This window comes from Gorilla gorilla, chromosome 14, assembly GCF_029281585.2.
Source record: "Gorilla gorilla gorilla isolate KB3781 chromosome 14, NHGRI_mGorGor1-v2.1_pri, whole genome shotgun sequence".
Lineage (NCBI taxonomy): Eukaryota > Metazoa > Chordata > Mammalia > Primates > Hominidae > Gorilla > Gorilla gorilla.
In genome coordinates, this window is record NC_073238.2 from 59,293,697 (window position 1) to 59,308,802 (window position 15,106).

General features: G+C 39.3%; 1 protein-coding gene and 1 pseudogene across 1 annotated transcript in view; one reads left to right on the plus strand and one right to left on the minus strand.

The window, feature by feature from the left end:
• GPALPP1 (GPALPP motifs containing 1) overlaps positions 1–13,771 on the plus strand; it is a 49,036-nt gene extending 35,265 nt beyond the window's left edge. The window contains exons 8-9 of the mRNA XM_004054461.5: positions 11,249–11,467; positions 12,704–13,771. Coding sequence (XP_004054509.3) covers positions 11,249–11,467 — 219 coding nt within the window. The 3' untranslated portion in view covers positions 12,704–13,771. The remainder of the gene's footprint in view (positions 1–11,248; positions 11,468–12,703) is intronic.
• On the minus strand, positions 1,406–9,834 carry LOC134756997 (endogenous retrovirus group K member 19 Env polyprotein-like; annotated as a pseudogene).
• Positions 13,772–15,106: the final 1,335 nt, after the last annotated feature.

Sequence of the window (15,106 nt, forward strand, 5' to 3'; positions counted from 1 at the left end):
AGACTTCACCACTGTACAATTCATCCATGTAACCAAAAACCACTTGTACCCCTAAAGCTATTGAAATAAAAATAGAAACAAAAAAAATTAAGACAGATTTTACTATCAATTGTGTTTTTTTATACTTCTAAGAGTTAAGAAACCAGGTTTTTATGAAGAAGTAAATGAGAATGAACCCATTTTGTTATAGCGATGTCATTCAGTTCTTTGAACAATTTGAGTTATTCTCTTAAACCTCATATTGATCTATTTACAAAAAGTACTATTAATAGCCTCTTAACTGTCAAGTCATTAGGATCTCCTTTGATTTTTTTTCCACATTGATCTTATTAATACGTTTTCTTGGAAATAAGATCTTTCCAAGTCTGTATAATGAGAATAACAACATTTAATTTACAGAGATGTTGTGAGGATATAGTAAATGCTCAATATATCTAACATTTAGCATTTATTTATTGTTTCTTATATAGCCAACACTGTACTAAATCCTTTGTATTCATTAGATCATTTAATTCCTCCCTCCCTCCCTCAAATATTTAGAAATTATTATTATGACTACTACCATTTTACAGCTGGGGAAATGAGACTTAAATTACTTGCCCATTGTTACCAGTGTTAAAAGCAGCAGGACCATCATTGCAATGCAGATTTTTCTGAATTTGGAACTTAAGTTTTATTTCTCCATGCTCCATGTATTGATTATCTATTTTTTTTTTTTAAGACAGAGTTTTGCTCTTGTTGCCCAGGCTGGTGTGCAATGGCATGATCTTGGCTTACCGCAACCTCCACCTCCCGGGTTCAGGCGATTCTCCTGCCTCAGCCTCCGAGTAGCTGAGTTTACAGGCATTCGCCACCATGCCTGGCTAATTTTGTATTTTTAGTAGAGACGGGGTTTCTCCATGTTGGTCAGGCTGGTCTCAAACTCCCGACCTCAGGTGATCCACCCACCTCGGCCTCCCAAAGTGCTGGGATTACAGGCATGAGCCACCGCGCCCAGCCTTGATTACCTATTTTTTCTTAGCAATATTTGATGATTTTTTTTTTTACCTCCTTCAATTTTGTTGAACATAAAGAATTGGAAAGCACTTGATTGTTTGAATCAGTTTGTTTCTAAAGACTTTATCAATATTTATAAAATACTTAAGAGGTACTTTGCTTAACCCAGTATATTGAGCAGAAATAGGAAAATGTGAATAGTGTCAATTTAAATACATATTTACTAATGTATCTTTTGTACATTCTGCTAAAACCTTATGGCTCCAGATTGAGTTCAGTTAATTTATGAGACATGTCTGTCACATAATCTAATTGACAAATGTAGGGTTGGGTTGCCCCTACACACCTGTGGGTCTTTCTCGTAAGGTGGAACGAGAGACTTAGGAAAGAAAAAGACACAGAGACAAAGTATAGAGAAAGAAATAAGGGGACCCGGGGGACCAGCGTTCAGCATATGGAGGATCCCGCCAGCCTCTGAGTTCCCTTAGTATTTATTGATCATTCGTGGGTGCTTAAAGAAAAGGGGGTTGTGTCAGGGTCACAAGACAATAGTGGGGAGAGGGTCAGCAGACAAACACGTGAACAAAGGTCTTTGCATCATAGACAATGTAAAGGATTAAGTGCTGTGCTTTTAGATATGCATACACATAAACATCTCAATGCTTTACAAAGCAGTATTGCTGCCCGCAGGTCCCACCTCCAGCCCTAAGGCGGTTTTTCCCTATCTCAGTAGATGGAGCATACAATCGGGTTTTATACCGAGACATTCCATTGCCCAGGGACAGGCAGGAGACAGATGCCTTCCTCTTGTCTCAACTGCAAGAGGCATGCCTTCCTCTTATACTAATCCTCCTCAGCACAGACCCTTTACGGGTGTCGGGCTGGGGGACGGTGAGGTCTTTCCCTTCCCACGAGGCCATATTTCAGACTATCACATGGGGAGAAACCTTGGACAATACCTGGCTTTCCTAGGCAGAGGTCCCTGCGGCCTTCCGCAGTTTTTGTGTCCCTGGGTACTTGAGATTAGGGAGTGGTGATGACTCTTAAGGAGCATGCTGCCTTCAAGCATCTGTTTAACAAAGCACATCTTGCACCGCCCTTAATCCATTTAACTCTGAGTTGACACAGCACATGTTTCAGAGAGCAGGGGGTTGGGGGTAAGGTTATAGATTAACAGAATCTCAAGGCAGAGGAATTTTTCTTAGTACAGAACAAAATGGAGTCTCCTATGTCTACTTCTTTCTATACAGACACAGCAACAATCTGATCTCTCTTGCTTTTCCCCACATTTCCCCCTTTTCTTTTCGACAAAACCGCCATCGTCATCATGGCCCGTTCTCGATGGTCGCTGTCTCTTCGGAGTTGTTGGGTACACCTGTAGACTAACAACAGACAAAACAGGCACACAAGGATTAATATGAGATTTATAATCGTAGTACTTCCGATGGTCTTAACCCAAGTGACAGGGTTAAGATTTGCGAGGCCATCAGCAACTCCTGCAATTGCCTCAGTTCCTGGCACCAGATTTAAATGGGCTTTTGATGCTTCAAAAATTTGTTCTTTTAATTTGGAAATGTCTAAAGTGAGATTATCTTCTCTTCCCTGTAGATGGCGTCTAACCATGTCCCAGTGATGCTCAGACTCATTATAAATTTGGGGTGTAATGGAAAAGTCTGACGTATTTCAGTCACACTGTAACTGGAAACGATGTTCTAAGCTCATGAGTCTGTCTCCCATCCAAATGACAGTTTGTCTAAGATCATTAATTTGATTTGCCAATTTTTGATCAATACTAGATTGCGAATTCCACAATCTTGTAGAATTTTTTTGCCAATCATTAACAAAGTTTACCGACTGAACAGAAGAGTGCAATGCAACTCCTGCTACAGCAGCCGTAGCTGTGACTGCAATTAATCCCATAATCACTGTAATTAAAGTAAAAATGAATCTTTTGGATCTATTTAAAACACCTTTTAATACTTCAGTCAAAATATGGACGGATGGCGAGGCCTCCCAAGGTCGGTCCATGGACACAGGGATCCACACGCCCTCTCTTGCTCTCACCAGCAGAATACGGTGTTGCCAATTAAAAGTTGAATCAATGCAAGTAAACAATCTACAATTTTCACAGGTTATAGTCTGGGAGTCTGGTTTAATAACTATATTTCCTACAACTAGCATATAAGGGGGCTTTACACAACTTTGTAAAGGAACTGTTAGACTGGAATTTAGGTCGATAGTATAAAATGGCTTACGATCTCTTGTTTCTAAAGTTTGATTTCCAGACCAAATTCTAATGTGGTGTGAGGCCACAGTAAGCCTCCATAATTCTGGATGTTCAGGACCAGAAACAGGACTTATTATTTTTGGTCTTGGGGTAGAGATTCCTTTTTCTCCCCATTCCCAAGGGTAGAAGGACTGTAATTTTTTATACTTATGTTTGTCTAAACTTTCTGTTAAGTCACTATCAACAGCTGGACTCACTTGTGTACTTGGGCACGACTGAGTTTGTCCTGAGCAATTGTGGTAGAATTGACCTCGAGGTGCCCAATCTATAATAGTTCCGAATTCATTGTTTTGTAATATCACCGCACTATTGGCCACACATTCTTCCCAAACTAAAACTTCTGTATTTTTTGATTCTTTGGGAATTTCCTTGGGGCAAGGTTTCCCTTTAGGTCTAAATTTTAATGATCTTTGATAAGAAAAGTCTTGTAAATAATTTACCCGTGGCCTGAGTGACATCCCGCTTACCATGTGATAAGTGAATCTACTGATGGGACTGACAGTAGGTACTTCTACCAACCAATTTTGGACTGTAGGCATTAAACATCCTGGTGCTCTCCCTAGGCAAATAGGAGGATAACGATACCCAATGGAAATATTTATCATCATCCCTTCTTCCTCAGGTTTGGCAGGGCAGCAATCATCTGTGGGGCCAGGTACCCATACACTATCATTAACATATACTTCTATAGGATTATCCATCCATGTGACTGCCCGAATTAAGGGCGGGAAAGGCACATAGGCCCAGTAGGTATAATTAGCTGCAGCTGCTCCTGCAGGCATAGGGAGACTTACCACCGTTGATACAATCATCAAGGCTGCAAGCAGCATACTCTCTGGGGTTTGTGTCACCTTTGTGTTCTCTAGATATTTTGTAGCTAACTGCGTCAGCTTCTTTAGTTGTGCCCAAGTCGGCGGCTCTGCCTTCTTGGTGGATGGCAAATTCATCTGTTCTTCTGACATTACCATTTTGTTCATCTTGTGAGTCAACGGTGCTCGATTGCGGTGTCTCCGTCTCCGCGGAGGTGCTTTTCTTTGCATCTCCGATGGGTTCATTGTAGAACTTCAAATGTCTAGTGGGTATCCAAACAGGAAGCTGATTTTCTCCTGGTGAAACACAAGCAAAACCTCTCCCCCACGTTATCACCTTCCCTATTTCCCATGTCTTATTTTTATTATCTTTCCACCAAATTAGTTTTCCTTCATGTGGGCTGTTCTTTTTACCAGTAAGATGTTGTTCTGCAGAAGTAGTAGTCTGATTTCTATAAATGTTTAAAAAATTTAAAGTATAGAGTGCTAGATTAAGTTGCATCTGAGGAGTGGTACACTCCTTACTGTCTCCCCCTTCTTTTTGTTTAACTAATTGAGTTTTGAGTGTTCTATTAGTTCTTTCAACTATGGCCTGTCCTTGGGAATTATAAGGAATTCCTGTTGTGTGTGAAATTTTCCACTGACTTAAGAACTTTTGGAAAGCTTTACTACAATATCCTGGTCCATTGTCAGTTTTGATTTTTTCTGGAACTCCCATTACAGCAAAACAAGACAATAAATGTTTTTTAACATGGGAAGTACTTTCTCCTGTTTGGCAAGTTGCCCATATGAAATGTGAATAAGTATCAACTGTTACATGAACATATAATAATCTTCCAAATGAAGGTGCATGCGTGACATCCATTTGCCATAATGCATTAGGACGCAGACCTCTGGGATTAACTCCTGCCTCTTGAGTGGGCAGGTGTAAGACTTGACACTGGGTGCAATGTTGTACAATATCTTTTGCCTGTTTCCATGTGACATCAAATTTGTTTTTTAATCCTGCTGCATTTACATGAGTCAAAGCATGAAGTTCTTTTGCTTTTATGAATGCAGATGATACCAGTAAGTCAGCTTGTTCATTTGCTTTAGTCAAAGGCCCTGGTAAATTAGTGTGTGCTCGAATATGAGTAATATAAAATGGGAAATTTCTGTTTCTTACAGTTTGTTGTAATAAATTGAATAGCTGGTTTAACTGATCATCCATGCTATATTTAATTAGAGCTGTCTCAACATCCCTTGTAGCCTGTACTACATATGCAGAATCTGATATAATATTGATAGGTTGGTCAAAATCTTGTAACACTGTAATGACTGCAACCAACTCTGCTCTTTGAGCCGATTGATACGGAGTTTTGATTACTCGTTCTTTCGGCCCTGTATAAGCCGCTTTTCCATTGCTGGAACCATCAGTAAATACTGTTAGAGCATTTTCTAAAGGTTCACGTCTGGTAATTTTAGGTAGAATCCAAGTGGTCAATTTTAAGAACTGGAAGATTTTCGTTTTTGGGTAATGATTATCAATAATTCCCACAAAATTAGCAAGACCAATCTGCCATGCACCAGAATTGATAAAGGCTTGTCTAACTTGTTCCTTGGTTAAAGGGACAACTATTTTGTCTGGGTCATTTCCACATAATTTTATTATTCGTAATCTTGTCTGACCGATTAATGTAGCCATTTGATCCAAGTACAATGTAAAAGTCTTAACTGTACTGTGAGGAAGGAATGACCACTCCACAAGATCAGTATTTTGAATAATGATGCCTGTTGGAGAATGTGCAGTGGCAAAAATCAAAAGTTGGAGTGGAGCTAAAGGATCTATTCTATTTATTTGCGCTGACTGAATTTTTTCTTCCACTAATTTAATTTCTTTTGTTGCCTCTGGGGTTAACATTCTTTTACTATTTAAGTCTGAGTCTCCTCTTAAGATAGAGAACAAATTTGACATGGCATAAGTAGGAATGCCTAGAGTTGGCCGAATCCAATTAATATCTCCCAGCAATTTTTGAAAATCATTTAGTGTTTTTAATGTGTCTTTTCTTATTTCTATTTTTTGTGGCTTAATTTTTCTATTTTCTATCTGCATCCCTAAATAATGAAAAGGAGTAGAGGTTTGGATCTTATCAGATGCTATTGCCAGTCCTGCGTTGGCAACCTCTGCTTGCAGAAATGTATAACAGTCAATTAATTTATCTTTCGTTTCTGCAGCACATAAAATATCATCAATATAATGAATAATATAACAGTCTGAAAACTTGTCTCTAACTGGTTGAAGAGCTCGACCTACAAAATTCTGACAAATAGTTGGACTATTAAGCATTCCCTGAGGTAGTACTTTCCACTGAAACCTGGTGGCTGGTTCTTTATTATTTATGGCTGGTATAGTAAAGGCAAATTTTTCGCAATCCTGCTCCGCCAGAGGGATGGTAAAAAAGCAATCCTTTAGATCGATTATAATTAAAGGCCAGTCTTTTGGGATCATGGCCGGAGAGGGCAACCCAGGTTGGAGAGGACCCATGGGTTGAATTACGGCATTTACGGCCCTTAAGTCAGTTAACATACGCCATTTGCCTGATTTCTTCTGAATTACAAACACAGGAGAATTCCAAGGCGAGAATGAAGGCTCAATATGACCCTTTTCTAACTGTTCATTTGCTAATAAATGTAAAGCCTCCAGTTTTTGTTTTGGTAGCGGCCACTGATTTACCCACACCGGTTTTTCTGTTTTCCAAGTTAATGGTATGGGTTTAGGAGGCTCTACAGTGGCCGCCCCTAAAAAGGATACCCTATTCCTTCTCTTTCTTGATTTATTTTAGCCTCAACTGGAACTTTAATGCCGTCTTCATTTTTTCCTAGTCCCCTTCCTGGTATATATCCCATCTTGGACATGATTTTTTGACTCGTGGGGCTATATAATGGAGCGGGCATGGTGATTTCCGCACCCCATTGTTGTAATAAATCTCGACCCCACAGATTAAGAGGAATTGAAGTAATCATTGGCTGAACAGTACTTTCTTGATTATCTGGCCCTAAGCAATGTAAAATCTCAGTACTTTGATACACTTCTGAGGCTGTGCCTATGCCGACAAGTCCTGTAACAGCCTTTTGTTTAGGCCAATTTTTTGGCCACTGATTTAAAGCAATGATAGAGACATCTGCTCCAGTGTCTACCAACCCTTCAAACTGTTTTCCTTGAATAATGGCCTTACACACAGGTCTGTTCTCTGAGACCTGACTTGCCCAATATGCAGCTTTTTCTGTCGGATCGGTGCTTTCAAACCCTCCTATTCTTTTTATTTCACTATTTCCACCCTTAATATATGGCAGGAGTAATAATTGAGCAATCCTGTCTCCTGGACTGGCACTCCAAGGAATTGAAGAGCTAATAACCAATTGAATTTCACCTTTATAGTCTGAATCAACCACACCAGTATGAATTTGAACTCCTTTTAGATTTAGACTTGATCTTCCCAAGATTAGTCCTACAGTCCCCTCAGGCAGGGGGCCATATACCCCTGTGGGGATTTTTTGTGGGGGCTCCCCTGGAAGCAGAGAGACTGCTTGTAGAGTACATAAATCTACTGCTACACTGCCGCTTGTGGCGGGGGACAATTGTTGTATTGTGGTAACTGGCTTATTCCCTGAAACACTTGGGACAGTGGGGGTTGTTGTCCCTGAAAACCCTGAGGAACAAATGGCTGAATTGGGAATGCCCCAGTTTGTTGTGGGGCCTGAGGCTGGCCCCTTTGCTCGTTTCCCGACAATGGTTGCCCATTTTTATTAAATTTAGAACGACATTGACTAGCCCAATGTTTTCCTTTTTTACATCTGGGACATAAGTCAGGTGGCTCTCTACCTGTTGGAGTTGCTTGAATAGTTATATTCTGTTTATTTAAGACTGGACAATTCTTTTTTAAGTGACCAATTTGGCCACAATTATAACATTTTCCTCCAAATGTTCTAACTTGTCCTCCTAAAACAACTCCTGTTATTGCTTGAGCCATAAGCATAGCTTTATGCATAGCTCCTCCGATTCCATCACAGGCTTTTACATATTCTGAGATTACATCTGATCCTGCAGGAACCTTTCCTTTTAATGGCTTAATGGCTGATTGACACTCAGGATTGGCGTTTTCATATGCCATCAACTCCACTATGACCTTACGGGCTTTTTCATCGGCAATTGACTTTTGAGCAACATCTTGGAGCCTTGCCACAAAATCAGGGTAGGGCTCTTTTGAACCTTGTCTTACTGTATTAAATGAGGGGCAGGCGCTTCCTGGGTCTTGGATTTTTTCCCAGGCTCTAAGGCAGATAGCTCTAACTTGCTCAATGGCCTCATTTTGCATTAATGCTTGTTGACTAACAGTACTCCAATTTTGACCTGTTCCTAATAGTTGATCTGCATCTATGTTAACTGGAGGATTGGCAGCCCTATTTCTTCGGACCTGTTCTTGTACCCCATCAATCCACCAAGTCTTAAATTGTAAAAATTGAGAGGGTGAGAGAGACGATTTTGCCAGAATCTCCCAATCATAAGGAATGAGTCTATGTCCATGAGCAATGGAATCTAATAATGTCCTCATATAAGGGGAGTTGGGTCCATACTGTTTTACTCCCTCTTTCATATCTTTTAGCATTTTTATCGAAAAAGACTTGTATCTGGCCTCAACTGTGAGAGGCTCTCCCTCTTGGGCTCCTTCTCCAGGTGGCATCGGTTCTAACGTTACTGGGAATTGCCACGCCTCAGTATCTCCTTCCTTTCTTGATTTATCAATAATTTCATGTAATTCACTACCCTGTCTACTAGGTGGTGCTGTAGGATCAAGTCTCCTAGTGGGCGGCTGAGGGTACAGCACCCTGCCCTGTGGTGCTGGGGGCATTCCTGGATATCCATACTGACTTTCTGGGGGTGGCCGATACTGAAGTTCAGCCGGCGGCCAGTATTGATAAGCTACTGGCGGTTGGGTCTTATTTTCTTTAACCTGCGTTTGAGGTTGTAATCTTACAGGCACCTGACCTGCTGGAAGAGGACTTGGCCCTCGTGGTTTAGACTCTGATGGCCCCACTAATTCTGGACCTTTTCCTTCTAATTTTAACGTTTCAGGATATATCACCTCCTGTAATTGATGATAGTCAACATTTTGCGTTGACTGAGCCATTACCGGCTCTGCTACACATTCGCAATGTAAACCTTCCCTTTCTTTCTGGGATTTTTTCCTTGTCTTTTCATTACAATCTATTAAACAGCTTCCAGGGGCGTCAGAAACTGAGACGCTATCGTCTTCTGTTTGAAATGGTTCTAAAGCTGCTTTAATAATGGCCCAATCATTCCATACTGTAAGTGGAATGATATTACCCTTCCTACATGCTTGTTTTAGTTCCTTACCAATTCTTTTCCAGTCTTTTAGATCTAAAGTTCCTTGTTCTGGAAACCATGGGCAAAATTGTTCTATTATTTGAAATAGCTTGATTAGATTTTTTGTAGATACTTTAACTCCCCCTCTTTTTAAAAGAATTTTAATAAAGCTGAGATAAGAGGCATATTTACTTTTAATTTTACTTTTAGTTTGCCCCATTATCACCCTAGCTTCTTCCGAGCACACAAGCTTACCGTACGGCTGACTGTAGATGTACTCGGGATCTCTCGTCGACTTGTCCTCAATGACCACGCTCGAGCGTACCTTCACCCTAGAGAAAAGCCTCCACGTTGGGCACCAGATGTAGGGTTGGGTTGCCCCTACAACAAAGTCATTTCTGGTTGTCAGATCAGCCAGACCAGACTTACTTTCTGATTCACTTTTTCCATTCAAATAAATGTGTTAATGACCATTCATATGACACTCTGAATTCTGATCTAGGTGCCATTTTACCTTCTAGATAAAATAAGATACTGTCACTTTCAGCATTTTTTACTAGTGCCTTGTTATTTTGCTTTCACTGAGCTTTCTTCACTCCTTCCCCCTCAAGTACATTCTTTGGCAGTAGGAAGGGCCTGGAAGAGGTATGGTTGTTAAGCAAAAATTGTCTTTTCTTCCATTACCCACTCTTCAATATATCTGAATTCAGAACATTTCAATAAAAGGTAAAATACCCATTTCTAAAGGACACTACACTCTTAGGAGAAATGTGTTTCAGACACAGAAGGACACAGAACCCTCCTGTGTTTACAGTTTCTTGATTAAAGGAAGTTTAAATCATACCGGTATTTTAGGTTTTTTGTCTCATACCCTGAAGACTTTTGCTTTCCTAAACAATATTCTATAGTCTCCTTTGTTAAATGAGAAAGGGCTATAATGAAAGGGATGGCATCTTCACAAGAGGTAGTCTAGGCCAAATCAATTGTAAGAAAGACTACATGAAGAAGTAGAGAATCGTGGAAAAATAACCTTAAAATTACCCATGCCTTCATACTCCATAGACTCTACTCTCTGTAGCACCCAGGGATACGTATACCCCAGATTGAAGGCTGCTGGTCTGTACTACATGCATCTCCTTTTCCATCTCCCTCCCTGCTCCTTCCATCCAGGACTGTTCTATCCTTTACCTTAGTCAATACTCAGTGGTCTGTAGTCAATCCCTAGTTTATTAAATCAATTGTTTTTGCTCAGACTTTGTCTTACTAGATACATCTGAAAATGTGAACACCTACCCTAGCTAAGAAGAAAAAAAACTGGGGGAATTAAGGGAAAAAGAGAACGACAGAAAACTGAAAGGAACAAAAATTATCTTAGCTTATGGAACATGCCAACATATGCTGCACAGGCCTTGAATTTTGCCACATCCGTGTTCTTACTACTTTTCTTTTACCTTTGTTTTTGCTTCAGCCTGACAGTGCCTTTCCTTCCTATCCGTCCATTTAGCCTTCAAAGACCAGCACATCTATGAAGTGACAATATGATTGCTCTTTCTTTCACACCCCGTTCTTGGTTTGTACTCTGATGTTTAGTATTTAAATAACCATAATGCTTTTCATTACATATTTTCTTTATAAATGCTGTCTTGGATTTGGGAAAAAAAAAATTATTGGGGTTTGTAAATAGCCCTCCTTAATGTGCACCATTACTATCTATTCCGTTTCATGGTCATATTCTGTCAATAATCTATATACAAACTATAGTTTTTATTTCTGCTCTCCTGCTCTCTCCAGGAATCAAAAAGATCAGAATCTCTTATGGACATACATCATAAAAAGTTAAAGAGTAAGGCTGCTGAAGACAAAAATAAGCCTCAAGAGAGAATACCATTTGACCGTGATAAAGATCTCAAGGTTAATCGGTTTGATGAAGCTCAGAAAAAAGCCCTAATAAAAAAATCTAGAGAACTAAACACCAGATTTTCACACGGCAAAGGCAATATGTTTTTATAAGTAAGTATATTTCAGTGAGGTATATTTTAATACTGATCAATGTGAACTTTTCTAAATACTCTATTGTCTTTAATAATTGTGCTGAAATCTATTTCCTTTTATAATAGATTAAAAATTTTATATTTTTTATAAGTAAACAGTGATTTTTGAAAAGTCAGCCTTGTGGGATGAAAAATATGGCTTACTGGAAAAATCCCTCGTAATAACCTAATAGGGCATTGCTATTAAAAATGCTAAAATAAAAATTCAGCTTATGAGAAATGGCAAAGGAAGGTGTGGTTTGATACTTGAGTAAATATGCATGCTTTATTAAAGATGAAGAAAGGCTTGCTGGTTGTTTGTATGTTAAACAAAATCCCAACTAGGAAATGTTTGTTGCTTAGAAAGGTCCCCTATAAGTTAAGGTTCAAAACTATTCCAATATTCATCCATAGCCCAATCTGACAAGGGTTCAGAATGGTGATTAAGAAATTACATAAAGCTGGGTGCAGTGGCTCACGCCTGTAATCCCAACACTTTGGGAGGCCAATATGAGAGGATCACTTGAGCCCAGTAGTTTGAGACCAGCCTGCTTAAGATGGTGAGACCCCATATCTACAAAAAACTAACCAGGTGCAGTGGAGCACACCTATAGTCCCAGCTACTCAGCAGGCTGAGGTAGGAGGATCCCTTGAGCCCAGGAATTCAAGGCAGCAGTGAGCTGTGATTGTGCCATTGCACTCCAGTCTGAGCAACAAAGTGAGACCTCGTCTCTTTAGAAAAAAAAAAAAAGAGGCCAGTGGCTCACACCTGTAATCCCAGCACTTTGGGAGGGTGAGGCTGGTGGATCACCTGAGGTCGGGAGTTTGAGACCAGCCTGAACAACATGGTGAAACCCCATCTCTATTAAAAATATATATATATAAATTAGCCAGGTGTGGTGGCACGCACCTGTAATCTCAGCTACTTGGGAGTCTGAGGCAGGAGAATTGCTTGAACCCGGGTGGTAGAGGTTACAGTGAGCCAAGATCGTGCCACTGCACTGTAGCCTAGGTGACAAGATCGAGAGACTCTGTCTCAAAAAAGAAAGAAAAAGAGAAGAAAAGAAATTACATAAAAGCTGAGGTTGCTTCTTAATATCCTTATGATTTTTAATTGTATTAAACCTATATCAATATTCAAATGTGATTTTTGAGGAAAATATGTTAAATTTAGAAATATTTTCCAACTTACTGAGTTTTCTTATTCTTACCTCAGGGGGATTTACGTGTGCAATGAAGAAAAGTTGAAGAATACTCTTTGTCCATCTTTATTTCTTTGTTTTTGGCTTCTTAAGATTAGAGATTACTTTAATCTTAAAAAACGTACAAATTTACCTTGTTCTGTATGTCCTTTTAAGGTCATGTGGAAACATAAAACGAATGTTTTTTATGTGGAACAGAATATTCTATGTGCCTTTAGCTTCTGTGGAAGTATGGGGAATTATGGGCTTTTCTTCAAATAATTATTTTAAGAGGCTTCCATTCCCCCTGATTTTTGTGGTGTCTCACAAGTACCCTCTAAGGTCTGGTCAGGACTGACCACCAAATCTCTACCACAGCCTGGACCTCCTTGTGAAATATACCTAACCTGCCCTAGAGTCAGTGTGTCAAGTCCTTCCTGTAAATCCATGACTTTGAAATTTGTTGTTTTTTCCCTTTAAACTGCAGCCAGTGAATACAAATTTACTTGAAAATAGAGGGTATGGAGTTTTGCCTGTTTTGTAATCAGTTTGCTTGTTTTAGCACTCAGGGCTTTTTATTTGTTATTTAATTTTTTAATTGTTTTTTAAGTCAGAAAGATCTCTGGGTTATCTCATGTGCTAAGGAAAAACTATTTTGCTTTTTCCAACTTTAATAGTTAGTATTTCTAGGGGAGGCAATCAGGATAAGATATGCCATTAACTGTTAGCATTGTGAAATCTGTAAGACTCAATCTCTGATCTCAACCAAAGCTTTCTGAGTCCTGCAACTTTGCTTTGGGACAACTTTACTTTACCCATTTATATGCTGTACTTAACAGTTTGTAGCTAATTTATGGGGTCATATCTTTTTTTTAGCTAATTTACGGGGGTCATATCAATTATGAATAGCCTTTTTTAAAAATTTAATAATCCCTGAATACAAAAATGGAAATGGAAAATTTATAATCATAACCCCCCTAATTGGGAGTATTATAAGTTTGTAATGCTTTAAGCACTGCCTCTTAAGATGATAAATTTATAAGATGAGAAATTCTATTTAAACTATTAAACTATTGTTAAATAAATGCCAATTCTATAAGTTATATTTTCTTGCAGATTAATCCCAATTGTTCCACTAGTATTCTAGTTTTGATGAGACACAAATTTTTGTTGTTGTTTATTTTTGTTTTTTTGAGAGATGGAATCTTGCTCTGTCACCCAGGCTGGAGTAGAGTGGCGTGATCTCAGCTTACTGCAACCTCCGCCTCCTGGGTTCAAGCGATTCTCCTGCCTCAGTGTCCCAAGTAGCTGGGACTACAGGCGTGCACCACCATGCTCAGCTAATTTTTGTATTTTTTAGTAGAGATGGGGTTTCACTATATATTGTTCCAGGCTGGTCTCGAACTCCAGACCTCAGGTGATCTACCTGCCTCGGCCTCCCAAAGTGCTGGGATTACAGGCATCAGCCACCATGCCTGGCCAAGACACAAATTTTTAATGGAAAAATATTCTGATTCCCAGTTCATGTAAGCTTTATGAAAATTGAGTATACTGTTTATATGATGGTACAAATTATTCTTCCTCTAATAATAGTAGTACAGTATATTTTTTCCATAGCATCAGTGTAAACCATAGCAAACTAAAGGAGCATTGCTATTAAAAAGATGGATTAGCTGGGCGCAGTGGCTCACACCTATAATCCCAGCACTTTGGGAGGCCGAGGTGGTTGGAACACCTGAGGTCAGGAGTTCAAGACCAGCGTGACCAACATGGTGAAATCCTGTCTCTATTAAAAATATAAAAATTAGTCGGGCCTGGTGGCAGGTGCCTGTAATCCCAGCTACTCAGGAGGCTGAAGCAGGAGAATTGCTTGAACCTGGGAGGCGGAGGTTGCAGTGAGCCAAGATCACACCATTGCATTCCAGCCTGGGCAACAAGAGCGAAACTCCATCTCTAAATAAATAAATAAATAAATAGATGAATTTTTCTCCTAAGCAAATTGAAAAAGCTTCTTGTGTACTCAAAATTGAACAGAGCTACCTTTTGACTAAAAATGTCATTTTTAATGAGCAGTATTTTCTGAACACAAAATTTTGTACAAGAGTGTCTCCATTGCATTAATTTAATTTTGTGATAATTTTTTCCCAATGAAAGGAAAAAGTATTTTGTAGCTCCCCTTCCTTATGTAAATTCTTAACATATATTTTTGAGAAATTTGCATTTTTTAAAGTAAAATTGTTATCTTTGGATACTTACTTTTCTTTGTTTTCCTCATTTAAAGAGAATAGGGATATTTCTGTATTATATATTTACTGTTTCATCCCTCACCTTTGGAGTGACCATGACCTTGGCATGAAGGAGAGAAACCTCTGCTTTCCGCCTATTGCTTCCAGGAGTTACTACCTTACTGGCCTTGGAGATAATGCTCTTTTGTGCCA